We start from the raw sequence: 24763 nt of genomic DNA on the forward strand, positions 1-24763 counted from the left end.
AAAAAAAAAAAAAAGAAGTGACATGTCCCTATTCTCATGCACTATACAGTACAGTTGAGAAAACTCACTGTGGTAAGCAGCTAGTAAGATAGTCCCCAATGATTCCTGCCTCCTGGTATTCAATGCCTTGTGTAGTTTGATTTCCTTCAGTAATTTGTTTTTAACCAATAGAATACTTCAAGGTTGAGAGGATTACAACTCATGAGATTACAAAAGATTCTAATTTCCATCTTGCTAGAATAATGTCTCCCTTGCTGGCTTTGAGAAAGCAAATCAAAGTGTTGGGGAGGCCTATGTAGCAAGGATCTGAAAGTGGCTTTTGGCCAACAGCCAGCTAGGACCTAAGGAACAACCTAAAAGGAACTCAGCTGTGCTACCAATCATGTGAGTGAGCTTGGAAGCAGATCCATCTTTAGTTGAGCATTCAGTAAGACCCTAGCCATAGCTGACACCTTGATTCAAACCTCGTCAGGGACTGTGAAGCAGAGGATCCAATTGGATTCCTGACTCACAGACACTTCGACATAATTAATGTGTTAGTTTAAAGTGCTAAATTTATGGTAATCTGTTACAGAGCAATAGATAATTAATGTACCGACAAATCTAAGAACAAAGTCTACTAACTGCTATGATGGGGCAACAAGTGTAATAAAAGCATGCAACAGAAGCAACAAACCAAATTAGGAGATGGAGAGAGGAGGAAGTAGAGAGTAGAGAGAAATTATTAGCATTTATTATAAAACTATAAATAATATTAATAGTTTGGCACTGCAAAAGAATAAAACAGATAATCAATGATGCCGAACAGAGCCCAGGAAATGAGTCATATATTTATAAGAATTTAGAATTGGTAAAGATAGCATTTCAAACCAACAGGGAAAGAAAGGACTATGCAATAACTAATTTTAGGACATTTGGCTAACAAGGAAAAAAAAAAAAGATCCTACTCACATTATATAGCAAAATAAATTCTGGATGAATTCAAGATTTAAAAGTAAAAATGAAACCATAAAAATCCTAAAGGAAAACAGAAGACATATTACATAATACTGGGATGGAAACGCTTTTCTAAGCAAAATACCCAAAGGCAGAAGCAACAAAGGGAGAGACTGATAGATGTTTTTAAAGTTTCTATACACCAAACATACCATAAATAAATAAACTGTGAAAATACTGTCAACATGTTACAGACAAAGGGTTAATGTCCTTAATTTATAAATCACTTTTACAAGTTAGGAAGAAAAAGCCAATAGAAAAATTGTGCAAAGGACGGAGACATGTAATTCATAAAAGACCTACAAAGGGGCTAATGAGTAGATAATGAAATATATAACTTTCTTAAGAATCAAAATCCAAGAAATGAAAATAAAAGCACAGGTACATTTTGTCACCTTTCAGAGCAGCAAACTAAAAACAGAAGCCCAGTGTTGGCAGGGATATAAGAAATAACCACTCCCATTCACTTTTATAAGAATATGAATTGGTATAACCTGTTTGGTACGCAAATTAGTAATAATAGCCTTAATGTGTATACCTTTTTACCCAGAAATTCTATTTCTACCAATTTATTCTAAGGAACTAGTCATGAATATATTCAAAGATTTTTCTATAAATATGTTTATTGTAGATTTATAATAGTGGACATCATTTATATTTAACAATAGGAGACACTGAAAAATGGAATACCCTGACATTAAAAATTATAATATAGAAGTGTATTTAATAATATGGAAAATGTTCACAAGTTATAACAGTAATGTATAGCACGATTCAATCTGTATTTTAAAAAACTTATACACACATAAATAAAAAAATAGAAAGTTTTTATTGTGTCTGAATTAGTGATTTTTTTCTTTTTACTTTCTTGTACTTTACAAATTTTCCACACCATATATATATAATTTTGTAATCAGAACAATGCAACAAATGTAATTTTTAGAATGCTTTCTACAAATATTTAGTAAATAAGTTATGAAGATTCAAGTGGTCAGAAATAAACAATAAATTTACATTCATTTACTTTAGCTTAATACTTCAAAGATAACTTTTCAATCATGTGCCTATTGGTTAGTGACAGTCATTTATTGCTATCCAAAGTCCATGCTCTTACTCACCACAATATATACAGCAATCTCTCCTCTCTAACCTAATGGAAACCTCAGCCTTCAGCACCATACACATTTAAGTTTTAGGCATAATGTCACTTTAACAAAATACAATGATCACAAATTGTATTGTTTTAGAGACAAACATTTCCTTCCCTCATATGAGGAGGCTGGTGGTGCAGTGGTTAAAGCGCTCGGCGGCTAACCAAAAGGTCGTCGGTTCAAACCCAGAGCCGCTCCACAGGAGAAAGATGTGGCAGTGTGCTTCTGTAAAGATTTACCTTGAAAACCCTATGTGGCAGTTCTACTCTGTCCTATAGGGTCCTGTAAGTCGAAATCAACTTGATGGCAATGGGTTTCGTTTTTTGTTTTGGTCTTCCCTCATATATACCAGAGAAACTACAAATCAATCACATATTCACACTCCTATCCCCTCTCTTTCTATTTTACTGGAGAAGACACATAGTAAACTTAGAGTCAAATTTACAACAGAGAATATCAGATATGTTATTTTCTAGAACTCTCCAGTTCATTGAGTGGCAAGCATGAGTTCTTAATTGGAGTTCTCAATAATGGGTTTCAGGGCCCTCCAATCTCCTGAATTGGTGTACAAAGATGGATGTATATGTTCAAAGATATATGTACACGTGCATGCATGTTTTTTGTTTTTTTTTCTGGGAAAAGCATTTACAGCCTTAATCAGCTTTTCAAAAGGTTTGGTGACCTTAAGTTTAAGTACCTGTCACAACAGATTTAACTGTTTTCACTACATTCATCTTTCACAGGTAGAAATTAAAAACAAAACAAAAAAAAACTTCTGCTATTATTGTATTTTGGTAAGAGTAACTTTTTTCATTTTAAAAACAAAAAGATTGCCCATAACATGTGTCACTAGGTGGTACTGAGATTTCTCTAAAGGTTTTCTTTCTATTTGTATTAGGTTCTTTAAAAAAAAAAAAAAAAAAAAGATTTGACAAATATGGTTTACAACATCTTAATCTATAATTAAAATAGTCTGTAGCATAGTCCATATGAGAGCATTTTAATAGCTGTAGGCAGCTAGGTACATGGTTCTACAAACCCTTAAAACTAAAACCATATATCAGGCTTTTGCTGTCATTTTTTTAAATTTGTTTATTTTTAAATAATTATAGATTCATGGAAAGTTGCAAAAAATAAACAGAAGTCCTGTGTACCCTTCACCCAGTTCCCATTGGTAACATCTTGCACAGTACAATATCAAAACCAGGAAATTGAAACCACAGAGCTTATTCAGATTTCACCAGTTTTACATATACTCATTTATCAGTGTGTGTCTCTGTAGTTCTGTGTAATTTTATCACGTGTATAGATTCCTGTAACTACCACTACAATCAACATACAGAACTATCCCATCACTACAAGGCTCTCTCTTATTATCCCTTTTTAGTCACAACCACCATATTTTAGGCTTCATAGGCCATACAGTCTCTGCTGCAACTACTCAAGCCTATAGTTGTAGCCTGAAAGCAGCCACAGTCAGTACGTAAATGAAGGGGCATGTACGTGTTCCAATGAAATTTTATTTACAAAAACAAGAAGTGAGCTGGATTTGGCCCACAGGTCATAGCATGTCTGCTCCTGAGCCACCTTATAAAAATCATGAAACTTTTAGATCATATAGTTTAACATTTTCATTGGACAAGTGAGGAAACAACAGTTCCAAAAGATTAAATACTTTAACTGTTTAACCTGGTTAGTGAATGGCAGCATCAAAACTCACACTTTTAGGTTATCTTCTTATGCCAGCCCAGTATTCTGATGCATGGATGTACGATGCTACCGTGTAATTACGGATTCCTGGAGCACAGTGGAGTATGCAACTCAATCAGATTTTACTGACTTAAAAACATTTTCAGAAAAAGTTGTAAGTAATGCTAAAATATAATCTCAAAACAACTGTGTGAGTTTTTAAAATGAATTTTACAAGAAGTGATTATCAACGACGCAGAGAAAAAACAGAATGCAGATACACCCAGAGAATGATGTTCACGCAGCTAGGAAAAGCGGACTTACTAGTAACGATGCGTTCCTCTGCTTCGTGTGAACTTATAGTAGACACAACAGAAAGCAATTCTCTCTTACCCTGAACATACAATTTTAACATTTATTATCCTAGGTTCACCAAACTTCTCTTTTTAGCCCAAGACTAAATACCTGCTGTTGGTAGACAAGGTCACGTGTCTCTGCGTGGGAACATTTTTGAATACTTCACTTCCAAGAGTTGTGTGTATTGTGTAAGGTGGCATTTCAGCACCAGACTTAACTCCAAGAGAGTTGCCTTTATCTCTTAACAGTGCTGGAGGAGGCTTCTTGATAGAAAAATCTGAAGAAAATCCTGGTTGTCTGAGGGTTGCTTTTGGTTTTCCTATGAAGTTAGGCATACATAATAGAATCAATTAGCTTTTCAAAACCCTAGTTTTATTATGTGACTCCCCTGACCAGACGTTTTCAGCAGGTCTCTATCTCAGAACAGTTTGTAAGGACATGAGGAGGTTGCCACTGGAGGGTGAGTCACTAGGGGAAAAGAAGATTGGCAAGTATTCAGCAGATGATGTTCCTTAAAATGTGTCACCATCTGCTAGACTAACCAGTTACTTTCCTTCTACTCATCAATTTAACAATTCGGTGGCTGCCACCCCGTCCTTTCCAATCCATCACACTCAGCCATACTTCGGCTCTCCCATGTCTTCTCTGTCAATCCAGATTCTACTCATCTTTTGAGATCTAGGCTCAATTCTCCCCTTTGCCATGAAGCCTTTCACTGCCATTCTCATTCACAGCAATCACTGTCTTGTCTAAAATGCTCATTGTGGTATTCAGTCCTCTACTGTTTTGTATCATCATTGAGCTGTATCTTGAGAATTTAAGTGCTCAAGAAACACAGGCTGAGTTGCCTATAACAGTTATGTGTACTATGTAATTCACAGTTTTCTGAAAATAGAGGTTTTGTACTAAAAGACATGATTTGCTAAAGATGACACTAAATCATAAGTTCTTGGTTAGTCCAACATTCTAGATGAGGCTTTCCCCCAAACAACCTAAGAGAATAAACCACACTTTGTTATAGTAAGTTTCATTAAAATCTGCTCCAAGTTATTTCATGATGAGTAATTACTTCATTTGGTAATTCATGTTCATCACGTTCACTTAATAATTTCAAATGAAATACTAGCTTTCAGATTTTTCTCGACATATGAATGTTAACACATACAAGATGTTTATCATGAATACAAGTAACATTTCCATAATTCCTTATAACAAGGTATTCACAGGCAGGCTTGAAGATTTTAGCAGGAAAGAAATCCTCACCTTCTAGAAAAAATGGCATGGTTTTCTTCACTCTCATTTGGCAATTAACTTGCCGCCCCGCTTTCCTTTTAGAACTCCTCTGGCGAGCCACAAGTTGGGCAATTCTTGCAGTTTCTGTGCATGCCACAGCATAGCAGGTTATCTGTTCATGACAGGCAGGGTGAGGGGAGAGACATTTCTTAGTTCATTGCTGCCCAGAGGTCAATTTTAAAAAATGGATCTCAGTGAGCATACCTGTCCCAAATCAAGCTGTATACAAATCTTCACATATCTCTCTCCTTGATAATGTTACAGCAAACTTACCTTTTCTACCAGAGTTGAATCAAGCATAATCTAGATTACATTTAATAATCTTCTTTCCTGAAATTAAAATTTTCATTCATTCCTTAAACAAGTATTTGTTAAGTATCTACAACGTGCTGGGTACTATGGGATTAACAAGCGAATCAGAAGAAATCTGTTTTTCATTTCAAGCATAATTCATGGAATACTAAGTGTTCTGCATACACTACCCCATATAATCTGTGAGATATATTTTATTCCCATTTTACATATGGGAAAGCAGAGGCAAAGCTGAGCAGCCTTCCCAGGTCACACAGCTAGGCTCTCTCTGATCCATCATTAACTTATTTATTCATTCAGACATTTGAATATTCATGCGTTCACCACATTTATTAACTACCAACTATTAGGGTAAAAAAATAGTCTCTCATCCTCAAAAAACTTAGAAAGGCAAAAGAGAGAGGCAAAGAGACTAAATATAAAACACTGCTGAGTCTTACAGTGGCTGTATTACAAGGTGCCAAGAAGAGAGAAAGGAGGGGTTCCATCTGGGAGGGTCAGTGAAGGAGATTCTCTGATACTGCAGCAATTTTATTACTAATACAATATTTAATTAATTACATCAGTGTATACCTTCTCCTCATAAAAACCATTACAGATAGGGCTAACCTCCCCTTTGACAATTCTCCTGATCCTGGTTTCTTTTTCCCTCCTCCACCCTTCCCTCCCACCACAGAGAAACCTCTATTACCAGTTTTGGTGAGAAATACTCCAGACCTATTCTACGTACCTACATACATAGAAATGTACCCAGAAAAAATGCTGTTATTTGGGGTAGGCGTGTGTTTATTTTTCTTTCGGGTGGTGGTTTGTCCACATTCTATCATACTGCACACTGAGCAAATACCAAGAAACGAAACTGCTGGCTCAGAGTATGTGCAATAAAAGATCCACCTGCTACCACCAAACTGCCTATATTATATATAAAGTAGTTTCATCCAGAGAAACTGAAGGATTTAAAATTGTTGAATAATATGATCATACTGGTGTGAAGGAGAGACCAGGCTAGAGAGGGAAGGGACTAAAGACGGGAACGGAAGGGAGGCCCTTGCAATAATGAAGTGAGGAATGATCAGTTAGGGGTTGAACTAGGATCCAGATAGGATACATACGGATGAGGTCAAATGCTGAGAATTTCAGAGTGCCTGTTAGATTTGGTACTCATTAGTGACCTTGGCAATAACAGTGGTAACAGGTTTGTAAGCAGGTGGGTGTGGCATTTGGGCAGTTAAGGCCTCCAGCACAGCTATTTTGTTTGAATGCTGAGACTGGGTAAATTTCAACTTTAAAATTTTTTATTTAATGTGGTTTAAAACCTATTTTTACAATGAAAAGAATCTGTGGGGTAAAACAAAAGACATCAGAGATCCAGGCTGTGCTTTGGATGCTGTGCCATCACTGCTGATCTCAAACCATTCAGCCAGTACTTTTCAGTTTGACTTCTATTCTAGTTATGAAGTAAGACATGCTGGACAGGCAATTAAGAATGGGTTTGAGCCATCTGACATGCAAAACTCCCTTCTTACCTCGCCAGATCTACTAGTCTCTATCCTGACAACTGCTGGCACACTTCTCAGATAGGCTTCTAGTGTAGGGTAACCTAGCTGCTTGAACGGGATCCAGTCTCCTGTCAAGGATCTGTACTCTCCTTGGAGCCGGGGTAGTGCTATTCCGTTCTTATGAGACTGCAGAACAGCCCGCAGCATCTTTGAAACTAGATCTGCTTCCAGCATCTTCACCTATAAGAACACAGTAGAAGGTTACTATAATACGGCTCATTAGTCTATGAATTCAAACAGATTTTCAGACCTGAAACTTGTTAGGTTATTCCATAAATCATCAATGAATACTTTCTGTGTTATTACAATATAGGGAAATAACTACTATGGTAGAGAAGAGCAGCGAATACCATGAGAACACAGGGGAAAGTAAGAAAGGCACAAAGCCTAGCCTGGGGAGGGACTGTATCAGGGAATGTTTCCCAGCTGAAGGGAGGTCTGAATCGAGTCCTGAAGGACAACATGGAATCAGCCAGGCAATGAGGAAAAGGATGGGGAGATGAGGAATGGTATCAGTCCCAAGTAAAAAGGAGAGGATGTGCAAAAGCACAGAGACGAGAAAGAGGCACACAGTATGCTCTGAGAATTCCAGGTAGTTAAGTGACTGGAGTGCGGCATTGGTGGTTCAGTGATAGAATTCTCACTTTCCATGCGGGAGACCTGGGTTCAACTCCCAGCCAATGCACTTCATGTACAGCCACCACCCATCTGCCAGTGCAGGCCTGCGTGTTGCTGTCATGCTGAACAGGTTTCACTGCAGCTTCCAGATGAATACAGACTAGGAAGAAAGGCCTGGCAATCTACTTCTGAAAATCAGCCAGTGGAAATCCTATGATCACAACAGTCCTATCTGCAACTGATCATGGGGATGGCATAGGACCAGGCAGTGTTTCATTCTGTTGTGCATGGGGTCACCATGAGTCAGGGGCGAACTTGACAGCAGTTAACAACAACAACAAGTGGCTGGACATGACTGAACAAAGACTCCAAGCTGAGGACTTGGAGATGGGGCTGGGAGAGGTAGCAAGGGGCAGAATCTGAAGAAACTACTACATTATGCTAATATGTTTGCATTTTTGCCAAAAGTAATGTGGGCCCTTAAAGGGATTTTAAATAGGGGAATAAAATGATCAGCTCTGTATTTTAGAAAGTGGGGAAGATAAATTGGAAAGGAGTAAGATAAACAAAGTATAAGAATACTTGGAAATGTGGAGGACCTGAAAACAGGACATTAGGAATAAATGAAAAATCATTTTGAAAGTTAATTAGGCAGTGGTATCAACAGGAATTGATTAACTAGATTTGGATGATGTACTGCACACCAAAAAAGGATGACTTTTACTGTATATAAAGCATACTTCAATAAACCTGAAAAAAGAAAAATAAAACCAAGTTCCTTCAAATTGTGCCCCTCTGCAGTCAATTCTTCCCTCCCTCCGCACCCCACCCCCCGGCCCTGACACACAGCCCCAGCTCCCAGCAACCACTAATCTGCTTTCTGTCACTATAGAGTAGTTTTGCCTACTGTTTTTGAATTTTATCCATGTTGCTACCTTTATCAGCAGTTCATTCCTTTTTATTGGTGAGTAGTGTTCCACTCTATGGATATACCACAATCTGTTTATGCACTGAAATGCTGACAGACTTTTGGGTTGCTTCCAGTTTGGGTATTATAAATAAAGCCACTCTGAACATTCATATACAAGTCTTTGGATAGACTTGCTTTTATTTCTCTGGTATAAATTCTGAGAAGCAGATTCTCTAAAAATTAAAACCCATTAATACTTGCAGGAAAGTATTATTCTTATTCCAGAGAGGAAAAAACCGAGGCTGAGAGAAGTTAAATAACGTAACCAAGATATCACAAGATGTAGGGAAGCCAGGATTTTAGTCCTGCTCTGTTTGTTACCAAAGCCCACATTCTTCCCATTCTATCACCCTGCCTACTGGTACTGAAAAAAAAACTTGAAGACACAGGGGACAAGATAGATAAGAGAGTAAGTATAGGGAAGAGAAAAAAAAAAAAAAGGGTGGTGTGAAATCAATGGCAGATTTGACCTAGTCGTAGGGATGGTGTGAATTCTGAGTCAGCAGGACAGCTGGAGGCAGGCACTGTAAGGACCAGACGGAAATTCAGAAAGAAGACAGCTGTAGAATCTGAGCACCTCCCTGCCCTTGAATTCCACACTTTGAATGAGTGTGTCAGGGAGCAGTAAAGGGAGGAGGACTTTGGGACCTATACTTCAAGGTTGCCATATGCTAAGTATGAAGTAGAAATATTGCTTATTAAACAGTAAACTGATTACAGAGGAGGTATTTTGATTCACAATGGTTCATGACTCAACAGTCAAAGATCATGGAATTTTTACTCTACAGTTATTTCCTCAAGTAGTAAAAATAGTGGAAGCTGGCCAAGTTTTAATTTGTGAGAAGAGAAACTAAAAGATCACTTGCTAACTTCCCCGTGCCAGGCATCCCAACTTTCTCTCTTTGACCTCCATCATTCCCACCTATCTACTCTCCTCTTCACTTCAAAAACCACTCCATCCCACCTATTCACCTAGAGCTCTTCTGGGTAAAACTGGGCTTTTTCATCTTGGTATATCTGCATGTCTAAGTGGGCCGTGGATATTAATTATATACATATATGTGTGGACATCCAGCACCCGTCTGTCAGTTTGTTGTACTGTGGTGGTTTATGTGTTGCTACGATGCTGGAAGCTATGACACCAGTATTTCAAATACCAGCAGGGTCCCCCATGGTGGCAAGGTTTCAGCAGAGCTTCCAGACTAATAGACTAGAAAGAAAGGCCTGGTTATCTGCTTCCTAAAATTAGTTAATGAAAATCCTATGCATCACAAGAGAATACTGTCCGATATAGTGCTGGAAGAGGAGTCCCCTAGGTTGGAAGGCACTACACAAAGTCCATGCCCACATTAAGAGCTCAATAAATAACCGCAGAATGAACGAATGAGAAATTCTCTATCTGCCTAACACCATTCCTTTTCCTTCCTACTCACTGAAATATAATATGAGCTATTAAAGGAATAACCTTGAATCCAATTTATTAAAAAACTATTTGTAAATTTTAATCATTGTTATAAACTGACTGAGACAACCAATTGTGTCATTTAACTGTGGTTGAGAACTGTCGGGAAGATTATTTCAGGGCCTTTCCACTCTGAGCCAGTTTTCTCAATGAGCAGACCCAGGTCAAGGTCACAGTGTTACTGAAAGGAGTCTACACATCCTGATGGGTAGGAAGCATTGCTTGAGTACTGGTAAATGTTTCACACTTACATATATTCCTGCTTTTCACAAGCATGCAGATGCTGTTGGGATTCATGAAACACAAATTACTACTGAATTCACAATAGCATTTGGTAGCTATCTATTGATCAACCAATGGACAGTAAAAGTATATCTACTAGTGCGTGAGGTTTCACAAACGTTTTTTAAAAGCTAAAAAAAAAAGGACCTTACACTTGAGAAGGCTGGGAAGGTCTGCCTGACCACAAGGCTGCAATTTGTAAATGAAGTATCCTCTTCTCCTTTTTTTAAGTATGCTATCTTTCATGAAATACTGTAACTCTCTATTCGCAAACAATTTTTTGGAAAGAAGGGTAGTCTCTTGGGCTTTAAGACGAGAATCCCAAAGCTGGTGAGAAGCTGTTGAAAGCAGCAAGACCTGGAAGGGTAGCTGCTGTTGTGCTCAGATGTGTGCCTTGTTCTTATCCTCATCAATTTCTTCAGTTTGCCATTCCTACATTAGCAATAGAACTCTAAGCACTGAACAAAAAAAGTTACATTTAAAGCTTTCAAAAAAATTATCATTTTCTAATATACTATGTTACTTTAAAATGCTCTAATTTTTGTTAAAACCTTGGCCATTATGGCATTTTTTGAGATTTTCTTAAGATGGCAACTACACTCCCAAAAGCTTTTTAAAAAGGTACGTGAACTTTCCTCTAAGTATAGAAATCAAGTTTCTTATCTTGGACATCATCCATTAAAAGGAAAACTATCATAGGAATTTCAACTATTAGGGTCTCGAAGGCAAACTTTTAGGCATTCCTCCAAAAAATTAAGTTTGGAATTTTCTCTAAAGTGGCTCCCCAAATTTTTTAAGTTGCCATTTTCTCTTCTCCCCATTTTTTTATTCTGTAAAAGTATTATGACACATATAATTTGAGTTTAAGAGAATTCAAATTAGTTACATTTTGAGACTCTGAGAATGTCATGCAAGTCCTGGTGACCATAAGTAAGGCTAGGGTGGGAGAAATAAGGCTGGCGTTCAGTGTTTTAGACCACAGGTTCTCAATTTAAAATTCCTAAGGGTTTCCATAGACAATATGGGAGGTTGCTTGAGTCGAATATTGAGTCCCTGGGTGGTACAACCAGTTAACGTGCCAGGCTGCTAACTGAAAGGTTGGAGGTTTGAGTACATTCAGAGGGACCTTGGAAGAAAGGCCTGGCAATCTCCTTCTGAAAAATCAGCCATTAAAAATCCTATGGAGCACAGTTCTACTCTGACACACATGGGGTTGCCTTGAGTCAGAGTCAACTCAAAGGTGACTAGTATGAGTTGAACAAGAATCTTAAAAAGCAGAGTAAAGTGAAGGTGGGTCTGGGGAATTATTTAATCAGAGTACCTTTTATTTCAAAGTCTGACCAAGGTCAGCTAGCAAAGAAATTACCTGGTCAAGGGGAAAGAAAATGACCACAACAGATCACACTTGACATTCTGGCCTCACTTCCTTCTTCTCACTCCCTTTTTCTTCCTCCTTTCCTTGCCTCTTTCTGATTGACAAGCATCAAGACTAGAGTTATATGTTCTTTAGCACAATACTTGGCATTCAGAAGTTAATAAAAAAATTTTTCCATGAAGCGGGGTGTGGCTGGGTAGCTACCTATGAATATAATTAAATGGCTAAGTGTGCAATGATATAAGCATAGGTACATTGCAGAAATTCTTAGTGTGGCATTAAATTTAAAATATCAAAATTTTCCACGATTTTTTAATTTGCTTCATTAGCATGCTTATGAACTGGCAAGCTTGGTAGAAAGCTGCTGGATCTTCTTCAAGATTTCTCACCTAGTGGGCAACAAGTCACTTTCTGCTTTGGCAAAGGGTCTTGGAGCAGAGATGCCCTGCTGGATGCGCAATTCCAGACTGCCCGTGGATATTGCCTGGCTTCAGAAAACAGCACAGGACAGCGGGCCCAACTTCAGAATAGAGAGCTGGGAGAATCATGGAATACCAGTGGGCACCTTAACACCATTTCCTCCAAACTCTTCGAGACCCAGGGTAATTGTTTCAAATCTCACATATTTTTACAGCTATAACCAAAATAAGAATCCAGGTCTCCTGTCTCCTAAACTAGGGCTTCCTTTCAGACCACTGCTCCTGAAAGGGCTGGCTTCTGAAAGTAAATTCTGACCAGAAACCCTGTGGCATTCTTAGGGACTATTTCTCTTAAGGTGGCGTAAAACAGGGATCTTCCACATTCCAATTTAAAGGTATGGTACTCAAAAAAAAAAAAAAAAGCCAAGTCTTGTCAAAAATCAATGGTGGCACTTGATATCTCCTTTTTATTATTTCATTCTGTCCCTTTTCTCTTTGCTACACAATTAATTATACTCCAAGATGCTAACAATGTACGAGAAGTGGGGACAAGGAATAGGAGAAAGTAATGACCTTTACGTTCCTTTAGGGAAACCAAGATTTAAACAATTTAAAATGGCCTAAACTACTTCTCTCAATCAAAACTGTATTTTTAAAATCCATAGCTTTTCTCTTTAATACACCTGAAAATGGTCCCAAGAAAGTCTTCTACCACTGACCCCACCTCCCTCATAATTTACATGTTATCTAGCCAAACTCATTGCCTTCGAGTCCATTCCAACTCATAGCGACCCTTCAGGGCAGAGTAGAACTGCCCCACAGGGCTTCCAAGGCTGTAATCTTTATGGAAGCACATTGCCACACCTTTCTCCCTTGGAGCAGCTGGTGGGTTCAAACTGCCAACCTTTCAGTTAGCAGCTGAGTGCTTAACCACTGTGCCATCAAGGCTCCTCTGCTTCCTATAGCTAGAGTTCAGTCACTACTAGTGCCCAAAGACCTTTAGGCAAGCTATTCCGGCTCTCATTTACGCTTTCTCTTCTCTAAGTTCCTCTTTTCTCAATTATTTCCAACTGTTCTAATTGACTCAGCTTCTTCATTACATTCTTCATGTCCTGAATTGGATGGTACAGTGGCACGCAATTCCAAAATAAATCTGAAGAATTATTAGGGTAAACTGAAATCACTAAGTAATCTCTCTTACCCTCTCTGTTCAGAGCAGGGTTTCGAACTGGTGGATAGCGACCAATTCTGAGAACCACTAGTAGCGCAGTAGTTCTCAAAATTTATTACACATAAGAATAACCTGGGGATCTTATTAAAATGTAGATTCTGATTCACTATATCTGAGGTGGAAATGCAAATTCTCAGCAGGGGTTGAAACCGTAACAAACCGGTTTGATGCCCTAGTTCAGAGTATTTGAATATCTCCTCGGGGTATGCTTCTAATAACTGCTGCCTTTCTCTTTGAAGGCACTATTTTTGCAACAAGTCAGGCCCCTAAAGTCCCAGAAAGATTTTACACATCATCTAGTCTAACTCAAACCCCTCATTTTACAAATCAATAAACTGAGCCTCAGAGAGGAAAGGTTTTCATCAAAGACCCTTTCATGCTGACTTCTGCAACAGTTTAACATGTTACCTTTTCTTTCCGACTATAGTCTACTTGTTACCACCTGAATTACTCCTTCACTGAACTTTCTTAAACGCAAGATAGTAATTAATGTACTCAGGTATACTTCCTTAGAGTTTCTTTAGGAAGTGTGTTTCTTTTCTATTCTTATGTTTTCTAGCTCCAAGATATGCATGCGTATTTAACTACATAGCAATGAATATGTAAGTAAGGGTTTTCCATAAATCTACATACCGCAGAACCTTGAGATGATAAAGTTGCTCAGTCAGGAATATGGATCTTAATCCTAGTTCTGCTACTAATTAGCTGTGACCCTTTGAGCAAGTCATTTCAAATCTCTTTTTCCACATTGAAGATAAGGGAGGTGGGCAGGATTTACGATTTTCAACTTTCCTTGGAGTCCTTCAAAGCAAAAATGAGGTCCAAGGACCTAATGGAAACCATGGGTTTGCTTACTCATGACAAAGCTGCAAAAGCTATTTGCTTTGGGGTCACCCTGGGTTTCTTATGCTTATCAGATGTTCTGACTGGCAGATATTCACATCTTCAACTAAAAATGGCAATAGAAATGAATTACTTTTAAATAGTTTGAAAGACAAAATTAAAAAAAAAGAAAGGCCCATGAGTAAATAATGAAAAGAACAAAATTTTCAAAAGCACAAAGGTGGGAGAGAGGAGAAAGTAGGTTTGGCTCAAAGAAAAAAAAAAAATTCACATAAATATAAAATTAGATTTCATCCCAAGGACCTTCTGTCTTGTATTTATCTGCTGAACTTGAAAGTGTCCAGATGCAAAGCACTCACTCTCAGTCAAATCTCAGTTCTTGGAAAGACCGATTGCTCAAACACAGAGCTGGGTTAGAGTTGGATTATAAAGCATGTTTTTCCTTTACGTTCATATTAAGTTCGCAACTAGATTATATTGCACAGAGAAGTTAAAGAGGGGTCCTTCAAGGTGCTTAAATTTCCTGATGCAGAATACAACAGTTCATTCAGCCAAATTCAACCAGAACACTTAAAAGAGCATTAGCAGGGATTACATTTCATTTCCAATCTTCAGGGACTGAAGTCAGAAGGCACTGCCAATTGCTGCATCACAGCCTCGCCGTGTTTAACTAGCAAAGAGGAGGCTGTGGATGGAGGCCAAAGGGCCCTGGACTGGAGTTCAGGAGATATGGGTTCTAATCCAGAGGCCCCAGGAACAACTCCCTGCACCTACCACAGTACTTTGGAGCCCTGGTGGCACAGTGGTTAAGAGCTACGGCTGCTAACCAAAAGGTCAGCAGTTTGAATCCACTGTTCCTTGGAAACTCTATGGGGCAGTTCTACTCCGCCGTATAGGCTTGCTATGAGTTGGAACTGACTCGATGGCAACGGGTTTGGTTTTTTTGGTTTAGCACAGTGCTTTGCATGTAACTGATGCTCAGTGAATGTCTGTTGAAGGAAACTGCAAACATCTTCAACATGTGCCAATTTATATTTATATAGAGAACTTAAAAACGTGTTCTTGCCCAACTGAAACCCAAGTATGTAAAATACGGGAAGTTTGATGGAAGGAAGAAAGCTAACATTTCTTGATTATTATTATGAGCCAAAGGGTTTACAGTAATCTCACAAAAGTCTTGCAAAATAAGTTAAATATTTCCATTTGATACATAAGAAAACCAGGGTCAGAGAAAGTACGCAGTTTGTTCAAGATTACACAATTAGTAAATGGAGGAGCCCAGATTCCAACCCAGGTCTGCAAACCCAGGCTCTTTTCAGTATGTAAGATTTACATATCAAGGCAGCTTGGGAAGAGGCTGGGGACTGGGGTCTAAATTTCACCTCTGCCACTAAGCTGTTACATATCTAAAAGTAGAACACCTCTCTTCTCTGCAGTTTTTCCACCTGTATGATGAGGGCAATGAGAAAGATCAGTGGTTTTTTGGTTTTGTTTCGTTTTGTAGGGAGAGTTATCTGAATCCTTTTGGGGAGGGACTTTTTCTATTATACATATTCCTCTTCCCGGTTCTTTGAAAATTATTCGAGTGGTACTTGGCTATTAATGGATCTCAGAAGAAAAGTTGGGATTCCTCCAAGGCCCCTCCCAGCAACTTGAGGCCGAGAACCTGACCCTGTTGGGGGATCGTGGTGCAAGCTAAGAGACAGCTTATTCGTGGATTCATGTTTCCCACTTATCTTGGTGCTTTGTACCCACCAGGTGCTCGCGGTTTGACAGCAATGTATTTGTGTCCTGTATTACTTTAGCGGCCTGCGTGGGCTGGTCTCGATAGTATAGAGTCTGTAAAGAGAAGTCCGTGTCTTTAAGGAATTTAAAGCTTATGGTGTAAAACACAAGCGTTCAAACAGCCGCGATTCGGATACCCCTTGCTCCGGTGGATATCCCAGCTGTAGTCCGTCGCGCCGGTACCGGGAACCACTTCCTGGTCAGCATCTCCCGCCCCTGTCCACACCCCCACTGCTGCATTTAACCCTCTGCACTGAGTTTCCCAGGCGGCAGAAAGGTCAGTCCGACGCGCCGGTGAATGCCCAGCACGGCCCCGAGCGGCCGGGGGAGGGGTCCCATCAGAAATTTAAAACACAACGCTCTGGAACTCCAACTCCTCCGGCACCTAGCCCGGCTTCCAGGGGTCGGGATCGGGGCATCCCCTGCGGCTGCAAAGAAGAGGCCCTGAGCCAGTTCGAACACCGCCAGGGCCAATGCCCCGCTAGGGACCCGGGTGCGCCGCGCCCGCCCGAAACCTCGTCCGGCGTCGTCCGGCACCTGTCGCGCCCGGAGCCCGCAGGACCTTCGCTCACCTAGTTCCGGGGGCCGACAGCCCGTCCCCGCGCTTCTGGATCCAGCTCCCGCCGCCGTCTCAGCCTGGGCCACAGCCGCGGGCGCCGCCCACTTTCGGTTTCCCAGCACTGCCACAGCTGCCGCTGCCGCGGCTGGGGAATCACCTCAAGCCCCCGCTCCGCCCTGCTCAGCCCCGCCCCGCTCCGCCCCGCCCCGAGGGCAGCCCGGCCTCGTCTCTGCGCACGCGCGGGCACCGTGGCCGCGTCGACCCACGCCGGCGTCCGCGCGTGGGAAAGGAAACCGACGCCGCCTAGCGGTTTCTGCGCGTGCCCACGCACGGGCGGACGGCGAAAGACGACCAAGGGCGGACGTCGCAGCGCCTCCTCGTGGGCAACGCAAGTACCGGTGGGTCGAGAGGTCCCGGGACCAACCGGGAGCGTGGGCAGCTTCTCACCAGCACTTACCGCGCTCCTACTACGTATTGTGTTCACCTGCTGTTTCAGGCATGTCATTCAACTCTTACTCATTCTTTTCTTCAGCATCTGGAGAAGATGCTTTTTATTCTCTAACTCATTTCCTTAAGGTCTTTTCTCGAAAGTCACCCTTTCAGAGATGGGGGCCATACTCTAAAATTTCACTCTCCTTCCCTGACATTATCTCTTCTTAGATTTATTTTTTCTTCTTAGTACCTGTTTAGCCCATGATACATGTTTTACTTTTTACTGTCTACTGTCTCCTAAAGGAGCAGTGGTGGTTCAGTGGTAGAAATCTTGCCTTCCGTGTGGGAGACTCATTTCAGAATCCTGGCTAGTGCACCTCATGGGTAGCCACCACCTGTCTGCCAGTGGAGGCTTGTGTGTTGCTATGATGCTGAACCGGTTTCAGTGGAGCTTCCAGACTTAGACTAGGAAGAAAGGCCTGGCAATATGCTTCTGAAAGTCAGCCAGTGAAAACCCTATGGATCATAAGGGTCTGACCCACAACCTGGCAGCGTGCCTGGGGTCACCACTAGTAGGGACCTGACTCCATGGCAGCTAACAACGAAACATCCTCCTAAAATTAAAGCTGTTTGAGCACAGGGATCTTTGTTCTGTTCCCTAATCCATTCCCAGAGCCTAGGATAGTGCCTGGCACATGATCAGCCTTAAATAACTGTTTGTCAAATTCATTCATTCATTCATTATAAAATTACTGAACACCTAGTATTTTGCTTATTTCTACTGCATATTAGTTTAACTTTTTTTTATTGTACTTTAGATGAAAGTTTCCAGAGCAAATTAGTTTCTCATTAAACAATTAATACACATATTGTGTTGTGACATTGGTTGCCAGCCCCATGACATGTCAACACTCTCCCCATCTTGACACTGGGTTCCTCATTAACCGCTTTCCTGTCCCCTCCTGCTTTCTTGTCCTTGCCCTTGAGCTGGTATGCCCATTTAGTCTTGTTTTGTTTTATGGGCCTGTTTGATCTTTGGCTGAAGGGTGAACCTCAGAAGTGACTTCAGTACTGAGTTAAAAAGGTGTCCGGGGGCCATACTCTTGGGGTTTTTCCAGTCTCCATCAGGCCAGTAAGTCTGGTCTTTTTTTTGTGAGTTAGAATTTTGTTCTACATTTTTCTCCAGCTCTGTCCGGGATCCTCCATTGTGATCCTTGTCAGAGCAGTCACTGTTGGTAGCTGGGCACCATCTAGTTGTGCTGGACTCAGTCTAGTGGAAGCTGTGGTACTTGTGGTCCGTTAGTCCTTTGGACTAATCTTTCCCTTGTGTCTTTGGTTTTCTTCATTCTGCCTTGCTCCAGACAGCGTGGGACCAGTGGAGTATATTAGATGGCCACTCACAAGCTTTTAAGACCTCAGACACTACTCACCAAAATAGGATGTTGAACATTTTCTTTATAAACTGTGTTATGTCAACTGACCTAGATGTGCCCGGAGACCATGGTCCCCAGCCCTCAGCTCAGTAATTCAGTCCCTCAGGGAGTTTAGATTTGTCTCTGAATCTTCCATGACCTTGCTTTGGTCAAGTTGTGCTGACTTCCCCATTACTGTGTACTGTCATACCCTTCACCAAAGTTACCACTTACCTATTGTCTATGTAGTATTTTTCCCTTCCCACCCCCCAGCACCCTAGTAACCATTGAAGATTGTTTGTTCATAAACCTTTTTTTGTAATAGTGGTCTCATACAATATTTTCGCTTTTTTGATTCACTTATTTCACTCAGCATAACGTTCTCCAGATTCATCTATGTTGTGATATGTTTCACAGATTCATTGTGTATTAGTTCAACATTTATTGAGCACGTGCTTTATATTCCTTCAACCAACATTGAACACTTCTACAGATTCATTCTATATGCATTTACTGTGGGCCTACTGTTCATTCAACCAGTATTTTTTATAGCTTCCTTGAAGTGTAAGTGACATACAATAAACTGCACGTGTAAAGTGTACAGTCTGATGTTTTGATGTATGTATACACCTGTGAAACCATCAGTGCAATTAAAATAATGAACATATCTACCACCTCAAAAAGTTTTCTCATGCCCCTTTGCAATCTCTATGTCCTGTCCCTCCCTGTTCCCTGAACCGCTAATCTGCTTTCTGTCACTATAGATTAATTTGTACTTCTAGAGTTTTAGGTATAAATGGAATGATACTTTCTGTACTCTTTTTCTTTTTTTTTTGGACTGACTTTTTCACTTAGCTTAATTATTTTGAGATTCATCGAGTTATGCATAGCAATAGTTCTTTTCTTTTTATTGCTCTGTAGTTGCCTGCAATGCAGTGAATTACTTAATATGGCCCTTCTAGCCATAGTTTTTGTAACTCCTACCAAATGACTGGGTGGGACTGTGAAGATGAGGTGCTTGTGGCCCACAAAGGGGATTGGATAGCTTGCTAATGATGTAAATAAGGCGCATGGCACCCTTGTGGGGGTGGGACCATGCAAATAAGGTGTATGGAACCCTAACGAGGGGATTGGCCAGTTTTGCCATCCCTTGCTAGGCTTAAAATGAGCCATCCAAGAGGCAGGGAGGGAGGATATTACTACCACCAAAAAAGAAGAGCCAAGAGTGGAAGGCATCCTTTGGACCCAGGGTCCCTGTGCTGAGGACCTCCTAGATCCAGGAGACAGAGAGAGCTGTAACACTGGAGATGGGGAAAGACGGTGAAAAGCAGCGGCAGAGAAACGGTGGCAGCAAAGACAGCAGAACTAGAAGACTGGCAGGAGATGGCACAGTGGGCTTCCTGGCCCACAGAGTGAGAAAGCTGAGTGCCTTCAGGCAGGAGGCTTCCTGGCAAAGTGAGGTGCCTCTGAACACTTGGTGGTGGAGCTAGGCTCACCGACCCATGGAATGGAGCAGGAGAGAGAGCTGAGCACTTTCTGGCCAAGGTTTATTGGCAGAGTAGGGTGCCTCTAGGCACTTATTGGCAGAACTAAAAGAGCTTTGTAACACTTGCCTGAGCAGGGCAGAGGCCGAGGGGCCAGAGAGAGGCATGCCTTCGGGCATGGCTGAGAAAAGGCTGTCCTGATGAAAGAACTATATCCTGAGCGTTCCTGAACCTGAATTGTAACCTGTTACTTCCCTAATAAACCCCATAATCATGAGTATTGTGAGTTCTTTGTGGCCACTGATAAAAATTATTGAACCCAGCAGAGAAGTAGAGTGCCATGGTGGGAGGGACAGTTGGTGTCAGAATTGGTAAAAAGGTTGGAGGTTGGAGGCATGTTTGACCTCTATCTCATAGGAATCAGCCTTGGGCTGTTGATCTGGATTCTCATTCCCTCTTGTGAAGTTAGAGGAGGTCAGATGCAGCCCCCACACCATTTCTACAATGTCATTGTATGGATGGAAATCTTGGTGGCATAGTGGTTAAGTGCTACGGCTACTAACCAAAAGGTCAACAGTTCAAATCCACCGCGTGCTCCTTGGAAACTCTATGGGGCAGTTCTACTCTGTCCTACGGGGTTGCTATGGGTCGGAATCAACTTGATGGCAACAGGTTTGGTGTTTTTTTTTTAATTGTGTGGATATGTCATAATTTGTTTATCCATTCACTAGTTGATGCGTATTTGTGTTGTATCCAGTTTGGGGCTATTATGAATAAAATTCTTATAAGCATTTACAGACAGATCTTTGGTCATGTTTTTCTTGTATAGATACCTAGCAGAAGAATTGCTAGTTCTACTGGTGTTTTTTTAACTTTATAAGAAACTGTCAAACTGTTTTCTAAACTGTTTGCATCATTTTGGACTCCCCCAGCAATGTATGAGAGTTCCAGTTGTTGCAAAGCCTCTCCAATACTTCGTATTGTCAGTCTTTAACTTTGACCATTCCAGTGGATGTTTAGGAATACCACATTGACGTTCTAATTTGCATTTCCCCAATGACTAATGAATGATGTGGAGCATCTTTTCATGTGTTTATTACCCCTTCATTTATGTTCTTTGGTAAAGTGTCCATTGTGCAGGTAGATTTTTGGCTAAGGCATATCAGGAGGTTTCTCAGAAGTTCCTATTAGCTGACATAGCAAAAACAGGTTAGGAAGTTGTGTTTATTTTCTGTGGAAAGTGGTCCAAGGTTCAAGAAGTTCAAGAATTCACCCCCATGCCCTGGATATAACTGAATTTCAGGAGAATTTCAGAGACGACACAGATTGGTTACTCTTTAGGCACAATGGTTTTTACTGTTTGGAGGGGAAGGGGACCAGAATATGTGAAAGCAACATATAGATACAAATTTTAGAGTATGATTGCAGAGAAGGTTTTGGAGTCCCTGAAGCCCCACTGTGAACCCATGTTAAATACTGCCTTAAAACCCAAACCAAACCATTTGCTGATGAATCGATTCTGACTCATGGCGACCCCATGTGTTTCAGAGTAGAACTGCAGACAGGGTTTTTAATGTCTGTGACCTTCTGGGAGTAGATTGCTAGGCTTTTCTTCCGAGACACATCTGGGTGGATTAGAACCACCAACCTCTCATTTATTAGCCAAGTGCTTAACCGTTTGTACCACTCAGGGACTCCATAAATACTGCCTTAGAGGAAGGCATATATCCTGAGGTCAAAGAGCAGGATTTTCAAAACGGTTGAGACTCAGATGAAAGGCATTCTCTCAGCAAAAGTCCAAGCTCATATTTGGACCAGAGGGGCAGGGACAAGAGCATCTTTCAGGAGAGGCAGACATGCTCCCAAGGGCTGAGGAGAGGTCCTCAGTGCTCTGCTCAGGTGGCTTTTGGGGGTATGCAAGGTGGATGGGAGGGAGGTCAGTTACAGCCCTGCCTGGCTGTAGGCAGCAACCTGGCAGGTAATCTGTGCCTTTCCAGATACTTCACAAGAGAGAGATTCTTGTGGAAAGGGAGTGCAAATCAAGGCCCAGATGTAAAGAAGGAAGATGGATTTGTTGCCAGCTTATCCTGGACTGAGAAAAGTGGAAATGTTTCCAGTGTGAAGCCTCCATCTAAACCCCCTCATGCATTTTTGTCCACACCTGGGGAGCCTTTTTGGAGAGAGCCACATTGGATGTAAACACCAAACCACCACCTGTGCGAGGCAGACAGGGCCAGTACTATTGATTGAGATGAATCTCCCTCCTTCGCTATCTCCCTCCATCCTTTCAGTTCAGCAAGCACCATTCAGAATGAGGGAGAGACAGCAACTATGCTGCAAGAACATCCATAGCTCATTTTGGGTTTTCCTCACCTTACAGACTTTTCAGCCTTTGAAGTACAGCCCAAGAAAGACACACTTCCTTGCCTTTCTTTCAGAGCCCCGTGGACTTCACAGCTACCAAAGGCAGCTTTACAAACATCTCTTTCACCCTTCACAATGTTTTCTAAAAAATAAGTTTATGGTGTTTTAGGTGAAAGTTTGCATGGCAAATTATTCCCATTTAACGGTTTTTATACAAATTGTTCTATGACATTGGTTACATTTTTCACAATGTGTCAACATTCTCACTGTTTCCATTCTGTTTGTTCTGTTTCCATTAATCTAGCTTCCCCTCCCCTCCTTACCTTCTCATCTTTGCTTTAGGGTAAATGTTGACTATTTGGTCTCGTATAGTTGATTATTTAAGGGAGCACAGCGCTCACGTCTCCCTCCAAAAGTTAGAGTGGCAGTTTTAGAGACATCTAGCTAATCTCATCTTACTTCCCATCAGAACATTCTTCTCTATATTGTCCCCCCCCACAACACACACACACAACCTCTCATTTCTGTCACTTTATGTACCACGGTGACTTGGCTGTGGTATCATTTGCTGCCTCGCATAATTCCTCTCCAGGGAAGCATTCCTTGAAGCTCCCACCAGGAAGTGGCTGCTCCTTTACCTGAGCTTCTAGAGTACCTATAACTTCAGTTATAGTGAAGGAGAACACAAGAAGTGATTCTGTGTCTCATCTCTCTTGTGATCCATTGAACAGAGTTTACATTTTATTCATCTCTGAGTTATTTAATCAAATAATTTTAGCAATACTCCTTTTTGAAGCTAAACACCAACATATTCAAAGCTGTGTCTGTGATGGAACCCAGCCTCCTGGGGACTTCTACTTACATAAGGTTCACAAATATGGCCCATTGGCAAGAGGAGTCTTTGGATAGATCTACTTTTGGTTAATCATTAACATCATAATTGCTGTCTTTCCAGCTATTGTCTCATGAACAAATGCAGAGAAATTTCTAGACAACTGGATTTGTTTTCACTGAGTAAGGAGAAAAAATAAAACAAAACAGAAAAACAAAAGGAAGAGATTGCCCACACCCTGCTAAAACCCAGGCCCTGCTAAAGCTAAGGATGTGCTGATCAAGCAAACCCCCTAATCTGCCCACAAAGCCGTCCAAGGTGAGTCAGCTGAAAGGGGCTAATCCCCAGAAGGGGCTGATCCTAAAGCTGTAGAGCCCACACAGCCACAGAACACTGGAGAACAGGAGATAGCGGAAGCTTAAAGAGATTTTGTTTAGAGAAAGGTTACAGAACCAACAGGGGAAGGTCCTGACTATCTAAGAGGTCACCTTTGCCCTATTGTGAGGTGTGGGTCACACAGCTCAGCCTTGGACAGGGCCCAGAAATAAGGATGATTCCAAGGGTGCAGATATTAAGAGTTGTCAGCCTGCTTAGGCCCCAGTTTAAGGTGGGAGATGGAGGTGGGGGGAATCAACTATTGCTGATTCTGTGATAACCAATGAGCTGGTACAAAAATTAAACTGCAGTAGATGCTAAGGGTGAATGAGTGAGTGAATCCCCAGAAGCAGGAGTCCATACAAAGTAAGCCTTTATTTGGGGTTGGGGTGGCCCAGCCTCTGGGACCAGAGCGCATCACAAGTACAGGCCCTGGATGGTATGCACGGAGCGCTTCCAGCTGTCCTTCCAGCGCTGAGCCTCCTTCACCTGCAACATGTTGTCATTCTGGATCTTCTTCATCTCCTCCTCAAATAAGGCTAAGTATTTCTGGGAGCAAGGCAGCAGGAGAAGTCCTCATGAGAAGGGACTTCTCAGCCCTGTGCCCTAGAGGAACATCGTGACTGGCTGGCAGGTAACTCTTAACCTGCTCCAGGCCCCGGGCAACATTTTCACAAGTTATTTCTCACGAAATCCTCCCAACAACTGATCAGGCAAGCCCAGTTATTTTCTCCGTTTTACATATGGGGAAATTGAGGCTCTGTGCCTTGCTTGGGGCCGAGCATGGACTAGTTGTTGTTGTTAGTTGCCTCTGAGTCGATTCCAACTCATGGCCACCCCATGTGTGCAGAGCAGAACTGTACTCCATAGGGTTTTCAAGGCTCTGAGTTTTTGAAAGCAGGTTGCCAGGCCTGTCTCCCTAGATGCCTCTGGGTGGGTTTCAACCACGAACCTTTTGGCTAG

General features: G+C 41.3%; 2 protein-coding genes across 5 annotated transcripts in view; both read right to left on the reverse strand.

Annotated features, from left to right (window-relative positions):
* The window catches only part of TDRD7 (tudor domain containing 7), a 63679-nt gene extending 46547 nt beyond the window's left edge, over positions 1-17132 (reverse strand). Inside the window, exons 1-4 of one of the 4 annotated variants that reach the window (XM_004372242.1) lie at positions 16915-17132; positions 7325-7537; positions 5457-5598; positions 4302-4512 (exon numbers count right to left, since the gene is read on the reverse strand). In XM_004372242.1, the coding sequence (XP_004372299.1) occupies positions 4302-4512; positions 5457-5598; positions 7325-7531 (560 nt within the window). In that variant the 5' untranslated portion in view covers positions 7532-7537; positions 16915-17132. Of the gene's footprint in view, positions 1-4301; positions 4513-5456; positions 7304-7324; positions 8082-16914 lie in introns of those variants that run through there. The other 3 variants (XM_004372243.2, XM_023727488.1, XM_023727489.1) reach the window with 3 other exon arrangements.
* Positions 17133-24217: 7085 nt separating this feature from the next.
* Positions 24218-24763, reverse strand: part of CCDC180 (coiled-coil domain containing 180) — a 116133-nt gene continuing 115587 nt past the window's right edge. The window contains 1 exon segment of the mRNA XM_023727333.1: positions 24218-24349. Coding sequence (XP_023583101.1) covers positions 24218-24349 — 132 coding nt within the window.

Source organism: Trichechus manatus, unplaced genomic scaffold (genome assembly GCF_000243295.1).
Source record: "Trichechus manatus latirostris isolate Lorelei unplaced genomic scaffold, TriManLat1.0 scaffold00016, whole genome shotgun sequence".
Lineage (NCBI taxonomy): Eukaryota > Metazoa > Chordata > Mammalia > Sirenia > Trichechidae > Trichechus > Trichechus manatus.